A 16,409-nucleotide genomic window follows, 5' to 3' on the forward strand; every position below is an offset into this window, starting at 1 on the left:
GGACAGGATAACAGTCTTATTTTGGGGCAGTATTGCAGGCTACAAATGGAAACCCTTTGTGATCTGGCACACTGAGAATCCCAGGGCCTTCAAGCATATCAGTAAGTACACACTGCTGGTGTACTACAGGAGCAATAAGAAGTTATGGCAGGCCCAGCTCTTCTTCCAAGATGTCCTCCTGAATTGCTGTGCCAGCAAAGTGGAGAAGTACTGTTTGGAGAATAACATACCTTTCGAGATTTTACTTATTGTTAGTGCTCCTGGGCAGCCTCCTTTTATTGATGTTCTTTATCCCAATACCAAAGCAGTGTTTCTCCCTCCAAAGTCCACCTCTTTGATCCAAACAATGGATTAAAGTGTTAAAACAGTTTTTAAGGCCTACTACCTGAGGAGGACCTTTGCTCAGGCTATTGCTGCAACTGAAGAAGACACTGAGAAGACACTGATGCAATTCTGGAAGGATTAAAATATCTATGACTGCATCAAGAACCTTGCTTGGGCTTGGAGTGATGTCACCAAGGAGTGTATGAATGGCATCTGGAAGAGGACACTCAAGAAGTTTGTCCATGACTTCAAAGAATTTGCCTAGGATGAGGAGGTTGCAGAAATCAAGAAGCAGATGGCGAACAACTTTAACCTGGGTGTGGATGAGGGTGACATTGAGGAGGTCATAGAAGTGGTTCCGGAGGAACTGACTAATGAGTCGTTGGAACTGGAACAGGAATGTATAGCTGAAGAAGAGGCAAGAGTAAAGGAAACTGCAGGAGAAGAAAAAGAAGAATAACCCCCAAGAAAATTCACAGTGAAGAGTTTAACAGAAGCTTTTGCAGACCTCAACAAGCTCCTTAAAAAGTTTGAAAACATGGACCCCAACACTGAAAGGTTTTCGTTAATAGAGAGGAATGTTCATGGTACGTTACCTGCTTACAAGCAAATCTGTGATGAAAAAAAGAAACAAACCAAGCAAACCACCATAAGACATATTTCTGAAAAGAGTGACACCTCCTCAAGAAGAGCCTTAAGCAAGTCCTTCAGGAGGTGTTCCAGAAGAAGCATTGTTATCACAGGAGGTGACAGCTCCATGCATGTTATCACCCCTGAAGAACTTCCAGTGGGACAAGATGTGGAGGAGGAAGACAGTGATATTGATGATCCTGACCCTGTGTAGGTTTAGGCTAATGTGTGTGTTTATGTCTTAGTTTTTAACAAAAAAGTTTAAAAAGTAAAAGAAAATAAGTTTTAAAAACAGAAAAAAGCTTATAGAATAAGGATATAAAGAAAGAAAATATTTTTGTACAGCTGTACAGTGTGTTTGTGTTTTAAGCTATTACAAAAAAGTCAAAAAGTTAAAAACATTTTAAAGTTTATAAAGTAAAAAAATTACAATAAGCTAAGGTTAATTTATTATTGAAGAAAAATTTTTAAAAATAAATTTGGTGCAGCCTAAGTGTTCAGTGTTTATGAAGTCTACAGCAGGGTACAGTGATGTCCTAGGCTTCACATTCACTCACCACTCACTGACTCACCCACAGCAACTTCCAGTTCTGCAAGCTCCATTCATGGTAAGTGCCCTTTATAGGCGTACCATTTTTGATTTTTTATAGTGTATTTTTACTGTACTTTTCTATGTTTTTATACACAGATACCATTGTGTTACAATTGCCTATAGCATTCAGTACAGTAACATGCTGTACAGGTTTGTAGCCTGGAAGCAGTAGGCTATACCATATAGCTTAGGTGTGTAGTAGGCTATACAATTTATATTTGTGTAAGTGCCCTCGATGATGTTCACACAATGACAAAATTACCTGGTAATGCGTTTCTCAGAACATATTCCCATCGTTAAACGACACCTGACTGTATTAGATCTCTTCAAGTTGTCCCACAGCTTACCAATGCTCTTTTCTCTTTCTTTCTTTTCAATCTCTGTGTTTCATTTTGGATAGTTTCTGTTTTTATGTCTGCAAGTTCATTAATGTTTTCTTCTCTAGTTTCTAATCTGAGATTAATTCCATCCAGTGTACTTTTCATCTCAGGTGTATTTTTCATCTCTAGAAGTTTGAATTGGGGCTTTATTACCTTTCGTGTCTGTACTTAACATGTTCAATCTGTCCTCCAGCTTCTGAAACATATGGAATATGGTTATAATATATGCAGTAATATCCTTGTCTACTAATTTATCACCTATGTCAGTTCTGAGTCAGTTCCAATGGATGGATTGGTCTCCTCATTATGAGATGTTTTCCTGCTTCTTTGCATGTCTGGGAATTTTTGATTGGCTGTCAGACATTGTGAATTTTACCTTGTTGAGTGCTGGATAGTTTTGCATTTCTATAAATGTTCTCGAGCTTTGCTCTAAGATGTGGTTAAGTTACTTGAACATAGTTTGTTATATGGCACCAGAGAAGTCTTTAGTTTAGGGCTAGTTTTTCCCCTGTACCGAGGCAATGCCCTTCTGAGTACACTACCTGATTCTCCTTGATGTACAAGGTTTTCCAATCTGGCTGGTGGAAATATGAAGTATTTCCAGCACTGTATGAGCTCTGGGGATTGTTCCCTCTGCTTCTTTTGGGGAGCTTTCCTGGACTTGAGGGAGACCCTCTGCAGATCTCTGGAGCTCTCTCTGCAGCTCCCCTCAGGTCTTCTGCTCCGCTAACTCTATAACCCCCTTGACCTCCTCCTGCTCAGCTGGGGCTGCCCGGCTCTGCCAAATTCCCCCTCGCTGTGCTGCTGCCTGGATGCTTCTCCAGGCAGTAAGTTTGGGCAACTGTAGGGCTCATCTAATTTGCTTTCTTGCTTTCAGGAATTTCTGTTCTCTCTGCCTAACGTGCAATGTCTGCAAACCATTGTTTTGTATATTTTGCCCCCTTTTTTAGCTGTTTCAGGCAGGAAGGTAAATCCAGTCTGTTACTCCATCTTGGCTATAAACAGAAGTCTCTGGGACAGGTTTATCTTGATTGTGTAGATAACAACTCTGTAAGTTGCTTTGATAAAAAGAGTTTTTCAGGAACCTAAACACCTTAATCAAAATCTTGTTTCCAGCCTTTGGGACACTCTTCTTGGGACTCAGCTCATGAGGTACTTTAGAGGGAAGGTGAAGATAGGAAGCCAGTAGGTGCTGCTTGATGTGCTGCTGAAGACCAGGCCTGAGCTTCAGCTTTCAAGGCTCAAAGATTTAGACACCAGAAAACCAACGTCACAGTTTACCTTGGGGGAGAGGGTTAGGAGGGAGCAGGGTGGGGGATATATCTTTTTAGTGTCTCAAAGGTGCCCTTCTTCCTGCTTTTAAGGTACCCAGAAACCAAATTGCTAGGCAGGAGGTTGCTTGGTTAAAAAGAGTTGAGCACTCCGTCCGATGTTCCCAGCAGGCTTGGTGGACTGTTGTTGCTTCTGCAGTAAGTCAGAGAATCCGTGTGAAAGGTGTGGACGCTTGATGAACATATTTCACCTAGTGCAGTTAAACGCTCACTCCGTGTACCAACATTAACCATGACCTGTTACAGACAGCTTAAAGTCAAAAGATTCAAAATACTCACCAGCACCATATGTGTGTATATGTATGTTTGTGTGTATGTATTTATAGAATTCTCTGTATTATATTAGCAGATAATTGATTAATAGCCGTTCAACCCAAACAAACCAAAGTCATCCCTCCCCAATCCCAATATCCCTCCCCCAAACTAACAACAGCTGTTTGCATCAGAAGGACCCTGATATTTAAGGGAACTATTTTCTAAGTGAAGGAAATTTTTAAATATAAGTCATCACTCCCTCTAATCTCTTCCATAAGTTAGGAACTTCGTGAATGATGCCAGAGTAATGAAGCAGCATCCCTCCTCGGTGGTACTTCATTATTAGAAACGGTGACTGTGTTAGAACCTCACATAGCCTCCAGGATGCATTTACTCACATTCTGGCGTTTTCAGACTTTGAGAAAGGAACACTATACAATAAACTCTTTGTGCAAGTCAGTCGTGACACTGTCTCCTCAACCCACATGGTGGTGCTGTTTCCACACAAAATCAAGATGATTTCCCTGTCAAATGCTATACTTCCCTCCTTCCAGGATAGGAATTTAGATTAAATGAGAAAAAGACAAGATGGCTGCAGTTGGTGTCTTGCCCCTTAAGTAAGTGGTTTTATTCAAGCATCCCAGCTTGGCAATTCCTTTAAGCTGGAGAACCACTATTTAGAGACTCCTGAATCATCTTTTCTGGTTTTTGAAATGGCTGATTGTGGCCCATAGGGGTTTTGGTGGCTGTCTTCTTTTTTGCCTTTACTGTACTTGGTAGCTACCATTCTGGTACCCACAGAATAGGCCCTGTATCCAGCAACCAGGTGGCCAAGCTGATATTACTATGGTTGGCATGCCCATCCTTTTCTGTGCCAGTGCTGAAACAAGAGACTGTGTTCTGACCATGAAAACTGAGGACTCCCCTATTATGCAATGTTTGCTCAAGCTGGTTATTTTTAGGAGATTTAGGTAGCTTCATTCACAGAAGATCAACAAAATAAGCTAACAATTCCTACTTTAAAAATAAAAAATTTAAAATTAAAGTTCATACTAAAAATGTGGTTATAGTTAATAGTTAAATATGTAGTTAAATATATTGAGGTCACTTTTCACATGTTCACCCTAAAAAAATCTAAACCCTCTCTTTCTTTTTAAAATTTGTGCTTAGTATCTGGTAGTTCAAGACTTTTTGGTCTCTCCATTCATTTTCAGCCCTTTGCACTTCCCTTGGATGTGCTCCAGGGCAGACTTAATTTAGGACTGAGAATGGCTTCCCTGAGTAGTATACCATGTGCGAGAGGAAGATGACTTCATCTTTCCTTCTTCCTCTCCTCATTTTTGCTCCATGTAGCCTGGCTAATCCTGACAATAATGGACGGCTACCAACTTTGGGGCTCCTGAAAGTGCAGGGAATCCCTTAATTCTCTCTGCAAACCCTTGGGGGTGAGTCTGGGAGACTGAGTATCCCATAGACTGCATATGATAGGAATAATAATATATATCACCTACTGAGGACTTCTTTGCTGAGGGCTTTATTTCACCCAGACGACATAGATTGAGTGCCTGCTCTGTCCTGGGCAGGGTCTTGGGGACTGGGAAGGTACAGTGGAGAGTCCTTTTCTCATGGAGTTTGCATGCTAGTAGAGGCAACTGTCAATCAAATGCTTATGTGTGTATACATGCACACAAATATTTAATAAACTGTGATGAATGCTATGAATGAAAAGTATAACATGCTATGAAAACAAGTGACACTTGCATTATTTCTGTTAAACTTCCTGGCAATTTTTTGAGTGCAGTACTATAAATAGGTGAGGACTGAGGCTCAGAAAGATCAAGTTACTTGCTTAAGATCACACAGCTAGAAAGTGGCAAAGCTGGGACTTGAAACCCTGTATGTCTGGCTCCAAAGACTGTGCTATTAATCACTCTGCTATACAGACTGAGTTTCTAACAGTCAGCTCCTTGTTGGGAAGATCGAAATTTGAATTCACAGAAGTAGACTCTAGTTACACAGCCTTCTCAGTTTTGAGTCTCCAGTGCCCCGTTCCATAGGAACAGAAGGGCATGTTTTTGGCGGTAATTGCTCCAGAGAACCTATCAATTTCCCACTACCTGGGAGTAAAAGTGATTTGATGTCAGACCGTAAACTCAGAACTCCTGGGAGTTTCCCAGTGTGTCTGGCTGCAGCATCTCCTGCTCTGAATCCATCAGGCTCTGTTTTAGAGGGAGACTTACAACTCAGTTGACTTCACTGTTGACTCTTCCCACCTTTTTGCTGATTCACACTTGCTTTTCCAATAAATTCCTTTAAATTTCTTTGCTTCCCCCCCCTTGAATTTCCAGATTTTAAAGAAGTATTGAGACTATCAGGCTCCTACTGTTCAAAGGCCTAACAATTAAAAGCACCGAAAGAGTTAAAGAAAGGAGAGTGTAGAAAAGGCTCCTGCCTTCTCTTTGTTCTCCAATCTTAAATAGATGCAACTTAAAAAAATCCAGAACTTAAAACCTAAATATTTTTAGCCAGAGTAAGAAATACTGGTGTAGGGACTGGAGTTTTCTCTTTGGCCTCTTCCCTTGAATCACCTCCCATGATTTCTTAGACCTTGTGACGGCCAGGATCCTAAAGCATATTCCTTTCTTCTCAGCTTTCCTATAGGCAGACAAGGCAGAATTCAAAAACCTTCATTGGAGTCACGGGATTGTGTTTTTTCTAGGAGCAGTGGAGGCACCTGGATTCTTCTCAAAAGGAGCAATACTGGGATCTCATGCTGGAGACCTACGGGAAAATGGTCTCAGGAGGTGAGGGCGAGGGTTAGCCTGAGGGAAGGAGTTGGAAAGACTGTTAAACATTTTCTGCGTACTCATAGAGATGGCTGCTCTGCTTGAAGTTCTCTGCATGAAGGAAATTGTTAGAGATACAGTTGGGAACTGGAGATAGGAGAGTTATAGTAAGAACTTCCTTGTATTGAAAGTGTTCTGTGTGCCAGGAACTGTTGTGGGTACATTGCCTACAGTAACTCCTTTAATCTATGAAATGGGTGATGGTATTCCCATTTTAGAGGTGATGAAAGTGAGTGTCAGATCAAGTCACTTGCTCACTGTTATGTAGCTCCTAAGTGCCAAACTCTGTAGCTGACTCGGTCCATGCTCTTTTCTACTAAACCACACAGTCCCAACCAACCATTAGTGGGGTCCCAATCATGACTCTTGCACTAGACTGCCAGGTGGTCTGCAGGCCCTTCCGGCCGTCTGCCCAGATTCTTCTTTTTGTGACCTTTACCATGTATCCTAGCCATCTTGTGAGTACTGGTGCCTTGGAAGCTCCACAAATCCATCTCAGATGGGTTTCCTTAAGTGGGCTCCAAAGCCTTCATATTTCTACTTCACACAGGGTGTGCCTTTGAAAGACGCATCTTGGTCCCCAGTCCTCCCCATTTATCTTTCTCTCTGTGTATCAGGCATGTCCAATTCCAAGCCTGACCCAACTTCAACAGAGTGTGGGGAAGAGCTGGCAGGAATGTACCTTCACATCAGTGAGAAGATCCCAAGACCTACCTGCACAGGTGAGTGATCTTTCATTGGTCCAGAGCCATTTCTGACCTGTCATTAAATTGGAGGTGGTGGGGAGGTATTAGGACTTGATTTCTATTTCATTGGTTATAACTAGCCATGATCTGGTCAGTCCAGTTTGAATACCGAGGTTATCCTTATCTCTGGCTATCGGGCTGTTGACGTGTATATTTAATCATGAAAGAAAGACTACACATCAGATCTGCTGCCTTCAGTCTTGTCTGCTGTGACAGCTTTCTTTCTCAGAGAGAGTTAAGATTAGTACAGATTAAGACCAATACAAATATGGGTAGAATTCCATTACAAAAAAAGATTTTGTAACAGCTATTATTCCCCTTCCTAACTCTTTTGTTTTCCTTTTCTTATTCTGGTTAGAGTGAATAGTAACCAGCCCACCCTCAACAAAATAAAACAAACAGAAAAACATGTTTTAGCTAATCTCCATGCACTTAACTTTCTTGAACAACAACAACAAATACTTCATATAAATCATGTATTTTAAGACTAGGGAAGAAGAAATATGCACTTGTTCTGTTGTAAAATAGCAATTACCCTTTGCCTTCTACACTCTTTAAAACATTGTGGTTATGTGAAACCTTACTATCAAATCTACCTACACACACACACACACCCCCACACCCCCCCCCCCACTTTTACATATACCAAAGATCCCAGAACTGTGGAGGAAGAAAAAGACCAAGGATGAGAATTGTATGACAAGCCATTCTTTCTGCCCACTGGGCTCTAATTAATTATTTTCCTTTGCTAATATACCATAGAGAGAGCAAGCATCAGATAAGACATATGATTTTAATTTTGTTTTTTTAGGATTGGCACCTGAGCTAACATCTGTTGCCAGTCTTTTTGTTTTCTTCTTCTTCTTCCCAAAGCCCCCCAGTACATAGTTGTATATTCTAGCTGCAGGTCCTTCTAGTTGTGCTATATGGGACGCTGCCTCAGGGTGGCCTGATGAGCGGTGTCATGTCCGTGCCTGGAATCCGAACTGGTGAAACCCTGGGCCACCGAAGCAGAACGTGCAAACTTAACCACCCGGCCATGGGGCTGGCCCCTGATTTTAATTTTAAGCAATATATTTATCATAATACTATTTCACAAAGATTGCTTTGGAGCAGCATTTTTCAAACTGCATTTCATGACCAATTAGTCGGTTGAGAAATCATTTTATTGGGTTGCAACCAGCATTTAAAAAAATGAGAGGGTCACAACTAAAAGGACCCACAACTAAAAATACACAACTATGTACTGGGGGGCTTTGGGAGAAAAAGGAAAAATAAAATCTTTAAAAAAAAAAAATGAGGGGGCTGGCCTGGTGGCGTAGTGGTTAAGTTCACATACTCCGCTTCGGCGGCCTGGATCCTGGGTGCGGACCTACACACCTACATCAAGCCAGGCTGTGGCAGCATCCCACATGGAAGAACTAGAAGGACTTACAACTAGGATATACGACTATGTACTGGGGCTTTGGGGAGAAAGAAAAAGGAAATGATAATATTGAATGGAAAATATCAGAATGCAAATAGAAAACATGAGATGTTGGCGTAGATGGTGTTTCAGGAAATTTTTGTTCCAAATGTGTGTCTATATTCAATACAAATATATTTCTTACTGTGGGTAGCAGAAAAAAAGTCTGGAAATACTGCTTTAGAGGTCATTGCAGTGGGATTTTTATTTTAATAGACTTGACTTTTTACAGCAGTTTTAGTTTCACAGCAAAATTGAGCAGAAGGGACAGAGATTTTCCTTATACTCACTTGCAGTAGAATTTTATTTGTGATATATAGCTCACTGTATCTCCATATCGCCATTCTTTTGTTTTTCCCCTTCCTCCCACCTGCTGACATGAACCCATTAGATCTTACCTTGAGCCAGACTGTGGAGAGTCTACAAAGCCAGCCTGGCTTGATAAGGCAAAGAAATGCCATTGTAGGTTCTTGAGAGGGAGGATATGTGGGCGGAGGTTGAGGAAGTAGCCATGTGCAGGACAGACTGGAAGGGGACGCTTAGAGCAGAGGAGCCCTGTGGGAAGTCGATGTGGGAGTCCAGGTGTGCAGGGACGAGATCCTGGACTCGTGTGGCAACAGCAATAACAAGATTGGAAAGGACTGGTTCAATCTAGGAGACACAACAGTTAACCGGTCAGCCAGATCTGGACTCACACCAGGGGGCAGAAGTGACAGGAAGGAGTGTATATGCTATTTTGTTTGACTATGTGGAAGAACAGCTCACAGTTAAAGCAGGGCAGCAGGGAAGTAAGTCTCAAAAAGCTAAATACTTGGGGCCAGACCATGGCCGAGTGGTTAAGTTCACACACTCCGCTTCAGTGGCCCAGGATTTTGCTGGTTCAGATCCTGGGTGCAGACATGGCACCACTCATCAAGCCCTGCTGAGGTGATGTCCCTCATAGCACAACCAGAAGGACCTGCAACTAGGATATACAGCTATGTACTGGGGGGCTTTGGGGAGAAGTAGGGGAAAAAAAAAAAAGATTGACATAGATGTTAGCTCAGGTGCCAATCTTTAAAAAAAAGCTATATACTTATACTTCTGATCAAAATTCCAAGGAATTAAAAAATATATATTTGTAAAAATGTTTCCTAAGTAGTTATCTGGAAGAATACTGCAAGAACAGTAAAAAATTTTGAAAAAAGAATATTTCATTAAGATTAGATGTGTAGATATTGAGGCTGTCATTTTAAAAAGGTAAAATCATTAAAATAGTGGGATCCTGATATAAAAATAGTTGCATAGACCAATGGAACAGAAAAGGGGGCCTAGGAAGAGATGCTGGTCTCTAAGAGTTGAATGGACAGTGAAGGAAGCAGCATCTCACGGTCCCAGAGAGAGTTGCTCTTCACTGAGCAGAATCAGGACACAGACTCTTTGGGAAAAGGAATCTGTCTACATTTGTTGTATGTCATATATCGAAATAAGTTCGAAATAGATGAAAAAGACATAAAATATGGAAATAAAATAATAACAGAGGAAAGTGGCTGAATATTTGACTCATATCTGGATGGGGAAGATTTTTATAAGTATAAAAGCAATATTTAAAATCATTAAGGGAAAGATGAATAGACTTGAGTATATTTAAAAAGAAAAAAACCACAACTCCTATACATAAATATAATCCCAAACAAAATTAAGTTAACTGAATTGGTGAAAAGCATTTTTCATGAGCATGACAAGTAAATGATTATTTTTCTTAACATAGAAAGAGTTTATGCAAATTGATAAGAAAAAAATGACTTTCCTAATAAAAAATGGGCAGCAGGTTTGGATTATGAAAAATAGCTCATAAATGTGAGAAAATTTATCCTTCAATAACTAAGACTTAACATTTATAATAATGAAAAACCATTTTTCACCCTCATTTGTCCAAATGGCAAATATTTAAAAAATATTCAATATTCAACTCATTTGAACACTTGCCTCCCCTCTGCCCAGCTTCCCATACCAGAGGATGGCATAGTTATTCTGGACATCCATTTGCTAGTAGGTGTCAAGAGCCTTAGTAAAATATTCATGCCTGTTGATGCAGTAATTCCACTTTAAGAAACGTCCTTTAAGGTTTTCATCAGAAATGTGTGCAAAATTTATGAAGAAAAATGCTTATCATCATTATTTGTAGTAGGAAAAAATACAATAAACGGATTTTCACAGTAGGAGAATTCTTAAATAAATTATGTGTTTATTATTATGTGTTTTTTATGATATCTTCCGTGATGTCAGCTCTTTAAAATGCTATTTATAAAGCCTTCTTTAAAAAGAGAATACCTTTGAGGCTGGCCCCGTGGGATAATGGTTAAGTTCGTGTGTTCCACTTCTGTGGCTCAGGGTTCACAGGTTTGGATCCTGGGTGTGGACCTAGCACTGCTCGTCAAGCCACTCTGTGGCAGCATCCCACATAAAATAGAGGAAGACTGGCACAAATATTAGCTCAGCGACCATCTTCCTCAAGCAAAAAGAGGAGGATTGGCAATAGATGTTCGCTCAGGGCCAACCTTCCTCACGAAAAACAGAAGGAAAGAAGGAAGGGAGGGAAGGAGGGAGGAAGGAAGGAAGGAAGGAAAAAAGGAAAGAAGGAAAATGGATGAGGCTTTTTTTAAAAAAAGAAGAGAATATCTGTCATTTGTGGGGAATGTGTTCTCAGACTGTGAATTAACAAGTTCAGGTTTAGTTCTCTAGCAGATTCCTGGGTCTCTAGCAGATATTTCAAAGACACTAATATAGGAAAGAGAAAGGTAAATAACTTCTTTAGATCTATAGGAATAAAGTAATTTATAAAAGTTGAAAATAAATTCTACCACCAAAATAAAAATCTTTACTATATGTATCATTAAGTGGTAATAACCAAAAACCCAAGTTATGATCAGACAAACAGAATGTTAACTGTGATACAAATTAGTGAAGCACACGTGAGCGCTGGAATCAGGCCTAGACTGAGAGATTCGCTTTTATGCTGCAGCCTCGCTGCACGTTAAAACCACAGTAAAATGACACAGTGCATTTCGTGAATCTTTGGATTACTTGTGAATGGGAGAATCTATGTGAAGTTGATAAATACCACCATTTACAATTTCAATGCTACAAAGACAAGATATAGTACTGTACACACAATATCATATCAATTATGTCAGAAAAAAGCACGCATGTATGTATAAGTTAAAGACTGGAAGGCAATTGATGCTCATAGTTGTTACCTCTGGGTAGTATGATTGAGGTTGATTTGGTTTTCTTCTGTATACTTTTCGAATTGTTTTTAGTGATCCTATTTATATTTTATAATCAGATAAAAACCAATCATTTTCTAAAGCAGTACTCTCATATAATACGCTTGTTTTTCCTGGGCCTTCAGAAATGCGTGCTGCTTATTTATAGGGTGTCAGCAGAGCCCTGTCTGCGCCCTCCTCTGCCATCAGACGTTCTCAGCTCCAGAGCTGACGCCCTTAGCCTGGACAGAAGTGAAGTGAGGGCCAGGAGCTCGGGCTGGATAATATTTCTCTTCCTCACTCACTGATGCCCTCTTGGTAGAAAGAATTAATGTTTTATGATGACCCTTTCTTTGACATATGAATTAGAGAATGGGGTATACCATTTATTGAACTATTTCAAGCCTTCTTTCCTCTTTTAGGAGACAGACAGGAGAATGACAAAGAGAACCTAAACTTGGAAAACTATAGGGACCAGGAACCTCAAGCCTCAGGAGAGGCACCTTCTCAGGCTTGCTTGAGTGGCCTCTTCAGTGAGGATGAGCCGAGACGCTTTGGAGAAGGAGAGACTCTCCCTGAGGCTCAGGAAAACCTTCAGGGTGAGGGGCCAGGGGGCCAGCTCTCTCCCCAAGAAAGGACTTCTGGGAAACAGCTGGGTCAGCATTTGCCGAGTCCACATCCAGGAGAACTGTCCATGCTGTGGCTTGAGGAGAAGAGAGAGGCCTCCCCGAAAGGGCAGCTGCGAGCCCCCATGGCCCAGAAGCTCCCCACCTGCAGGGAGTGTGGGAAGACCTTTTACAGGAATTCTCAGCTTGTTTTTCACCAGAGGACTCACACTGGAGAGACATACTTTCAGTGCCCCACCTGCAAAAAAGCCTTTCTGCGGAGTTCAGACTTTGTGAAACATCAGAGAATTCACACAGGAGAGAAGCCCTGTAAATGTGATTACTGTGGGAAAGGCTTTAGTGACTTCTCAGGGTTGCGCCACCACGAGAAAATCCACACAGGAGAGAAACCCTATAAATGTCCCATCTGTGAGAAGAGTTTTATTCAAAGATCAAACTTTAATAGGCATCAGAGGGTTCACACAGGAGAGAAACCTTATAAATGTTCCCGCTGCGGGAAAAGTTTCAGCTGGAGCTCGAGCCTTGATAAACATCAAAGATCCCACTTAGGAAAGAAGCCCTTTCAATAGCCAGGCTCTCTTAGCCCATTTCTATTTCCCGGTCCATTTAAAAATACTTACCTCCATCCAGAGAAATTACGTCTCTTAGAGGACATTCCTGTTCTTTTTTTCATGGATTGGAGAGGAGAGACTTGAACATGGTTTTGGACTCAGAGGATGTATTGGCCTCTGGATTGGATTTCACACTAATTATTTCTTGCTTCTACATCCTGAGAAAGAATAGTCTTCATCTTTCAGCTCATCCCTTCTTTTGGACCCCTTGGGAAAAAAGTATCACTTGGAGATCCCGTTTTGGAAGTGCTATCTGGGAAAGTTTAACTGGATTCGCTGCAATTGCTGCTCATGGGAAGAACCTCAGATCAACCCTTTAGAACTGGGGTCCTAGATCAGGTCTTCTGCTACAGAAGGGGGAGCAGAGAGGCCCAGTGAGCTCACGTGTGTTCTTTGTCATACGGATGCAAAATTAGCTTTTAAGTGTCCCTTGTTTTAAATAAACTTAGTAGAGTCACTTGTTTTCTTATTTGTGTCTGAAGTATCAGTGTGTGTTGACTGTAAGTCAGTGCATTTTCTCATAGAATACCCTAAATGGGAGTCCAGCTCCTAGATCAGCCCGTACAAACCTGTCAAGTTTATCAGTCATCTGGACAGTGATAGGAAAGTGCTACCCTGGTGCCTGGGTGTGAGAGCTTGGCCAGTGCAGGGCACTCTTTGTCTCAGGTAAGTCTGTCCGTGGTATCCTCTTTCTGAGCCCACTTCCCATTTGCTCATGCACCTCAAGTTGCCCTTCTTTCTCCTGGCGTCCACTTAGGCTATAATTTTTGCCAGTGTTCTGCTTTGAAATTATGTTTATTATCTCATTTTGTTTGTAGGTGTTAGGAAGAAATCAATAGTATTGATCTAACTTGTAGTGTGTCTAGAGGTTTATTAACACATATATCTAACCTGTCCTCTTGTCCTTGTCTTCAAAAGTTACATGGCCCAGAGTGTCCTGCTTTCATCTAGTGAGACTTCTACCTTCCTTCCACCTTGGTCCTCCCCTTGCCTGCTCTTATTGTTCTGTTCTTGATGAGGATCAGGAGGGATGATGCTAATGGGGAGGACGGAGCTATCTCTCTGAAAGCAGATTAACCTGTAGGCAAGAAACTCTAAAGTGTTGACAAACAATGGGAATTACATTACTGATTGATGAGAGGAGAGACAAACTCAAGTTGGAAATCCTGCATTCCAGAGGAACTTATTATCTTCCTTATAGCATGAAGATGAATAAGGCCCCTCTTCAGGGGATGCAGGAACCACAGGGGAGAAAGCAGGAAAATCATAGTGGAATTGTTATTAGATTCTGTATTCTGCATAGCAGAGATTTGTAGGAATTTTATGTTTTAGATCAGGAGTTCTCAAAGTGCGGTCCCCGGACCAGCAGCATCGGCAATTTGTTAGACTTATTGAATCATAAATTCTGAAGGGTGGGGCCCAGCAACCTTTGTTTTAACAAGCCCTCCGGGGATTCTAATGCCTGCTCAAGATTAAGAACCACTGTTCTAAACAGTAATTAATCCAAGAATAGGAATGATCCTAGAAGGAATACTGAGTCCTTCCAGGCTTTTCTTACCAAACAAGCCTCCCCATAGAACTCTTTAAAACTCATTAAAATTGTGGAACTCTTTGGACTTGCAGTGAAAATTTGTTCCACAGAGGAAATTCTAGGAAACTGTCAGGTTAAACAGCTCTAGGTGAAGGCTTTCTCCTTAGGTCTCTCTTAAATGATCTGAAGGATTATAGAGATACAAGCAAACAACCTACCTTGTTCACAGTTGTGTTCTCAGCAAATAGTAGGTGTTAGATAAAAATTTATTGAATGGATGTGTGAATTCATGAAGGTAAATATCACATATATACTTCCCTTATCTTATAGAGTGGTGATCAGCAAAATATGGCCCACCATCTGTTTTTGTAAATAAAGTTTTATTGGAATGCGGCTACACTTATTCATTTATGTATTTTCCATGGCTGCTTTTGGGCTACAGTGGCAGAGTTGAGTAGTTACAACAGAGACAAATGCCTTGCAAAGCCTAAAATATTTACTATCTGGCCCTTTACAGAAGAAGTTTGGTGACCCCTGAGCCAGAGTAATGTTTCTCAAGTCATATTGTGCATACAAATCACCTGGGGAACTTGTTAAAATGCGGACTCTAATTCATGGGTGATGCTGATGCTGCTAGTTCACATAGTAGCTTGGAGCTAGAGCACTGAGAATAGTGCCGTGTAGAAACATCAGGGCTCGAGTGTTTGTGGCTCATTTCTCTTGGTCTCTTCAGGATCATTTATGACTCTGCAACTCTCAAAGCCTGGACCAGACACAGTGGAAGACTAAATCACTTTATTAAGAAAGGGTCAGTGCTTTGAAATGCCTCTCCCCTATTCTTCCAGCTCAGCCTCACTTTAGGCATTTCTCTCTGAGTTCCCTAGAAGAGTTCTACAGAATTGTGAGTACTTATGATTTCTCATCTTACCATGTGTCTGTGGTCACCCCTCACCCACTTGTCCCTCTGGGCAGCCTCCAGCCCAGCCTTGTTGTCTTCATGGCTCTGCAAGAAGCTAAATCTGGAGAAGCAAAGCTACTCCAGCTAGAACCCACTTAGATGGGTTCTCCTTAGTCTTCAGGTTGAAAGTCCACACATAGGTGGGTCCCCGCTGACAAGTCTTGTACACAGGACAAGGATAGACGCTGCGGCAATCCTGCTTATCTGCAGGAATGGCCTTGATGAACATCACAGGCATGGGGGGTGTCAGATCCTTCAGCTTTGCCTCTGTAATGATGCCAGCCTGAGGACAAGAACAGGAGAAGAGCCATCTTAGATCAGACCTAGAGCCCAGCCAGCCAGCCTTCTCCTGTCAGTTGATCTAGTAGATGAGAGACTAGCAGGGCCTGGCTGCCTTTATGCCTACCCCCTTACAGGTTCTCTCAACAACTCACAGTGGAATGCATCTGATAGGTGGAAACACATCTCTACTGTCTTCTAGCCTAAATCCCTTTTTGAAGGAGCATTCCAAAAGCTGTATTTATCATATACAATTAATCCCTTTGAAGCTTGAGTCTCTCCTAATTTTCTGTTTTCATTCGTTCATTTCATAAGCATATTGAATGCAGCTATTTGCCAGATGTCATGCTAGGTGCTGGAGATTTAAAGATGAGTAAGATACAGTTCCTGCCAGCAAAAGCTTTAGATTTTAAGGCTTGGTTTATGTCCTGTTCATTTCCTATGTGACCTCATCTACCCTCTAAAGCATTTTGACTTTTTGAGCAGAGGGAGCTGTGTTGTGTCTTTACTCATGAAATAGGGACCTAACCATGCTGTAGCTTTCCAGGTAGGGCTTCTCTATAGTTTTCTGAGATGTCTCAAAAGAG

The 16,409-nt window shown here is 41.3% G+C and overlaps 2 protein-coding genes across 5 annotated transcripts in view; one reads left to right on the top strand and one right to left on the bottom strand.

The window, feature by feature from the left end:
- Nucleotides 1–13,523, top strand: part of ZNF18 (zinc finger protein 18) — a 30,919-nt gene extending 17,396 nt beyond the window's left edge. For 3 of the 4 annotated variants that reach the window (XM_044744871.2, XM_044744872.2, XM_014864173.3), the window contains exons 5-7: nt 6,232–6,316; nt 6,976–7,080; nt 12,240–13,523. In XM_044744871.2, the coding sequence (XP_044600806.1) occupies nt 6,232–6,316; nt 6,976–7,080; nt 12,240–13,012 (963 nt within the window). In that variant the 3' untranslated portion in view covers nt 13,013–13,523. The remainder of the gene's footprint in view (nt 1–6,231; nt 6,317–6,975; nt 7,081–12,239) is intronic. The other variant, XM_070482322.1, reaches the window with a different exon arrangement.
- A 135-nt stretch (nt 13,524–13,658) lies between these two features.
- DNAH9 (dynein axonemal heavy chain 9) overlaps nt 13,659–16,409 on the bottom strand; it is a 326,432-nt gene continuing 323,681 nt past the window's right edge. Inside the window, exon 69 of the mRNA XM_070482321.1 lies at nt 13,659–15,826. Coding sequence (XP_070338422.1) covers nt 15,599–15,826 — 228 coding nt within the window. The 3' untranslated portion in view covers nt 13,659–15,598. The remainder of the gene's footprint in view (nt 15,827–16,409) is intronic.

Source organism: Equus asinus, chromosome 13, assembly GCF_041296235.1.
Source record: "Equus asinus isolate D_3611 breed Donkey chromosome 13, EquAss-T2T_v2, whole genome shotgun sequence".
Lineage (NCBI taxonomy): Eukaryota > Metazoa > Chordata > Mammalia > Perissodactyla > Equidae > Equus > Equus asinus.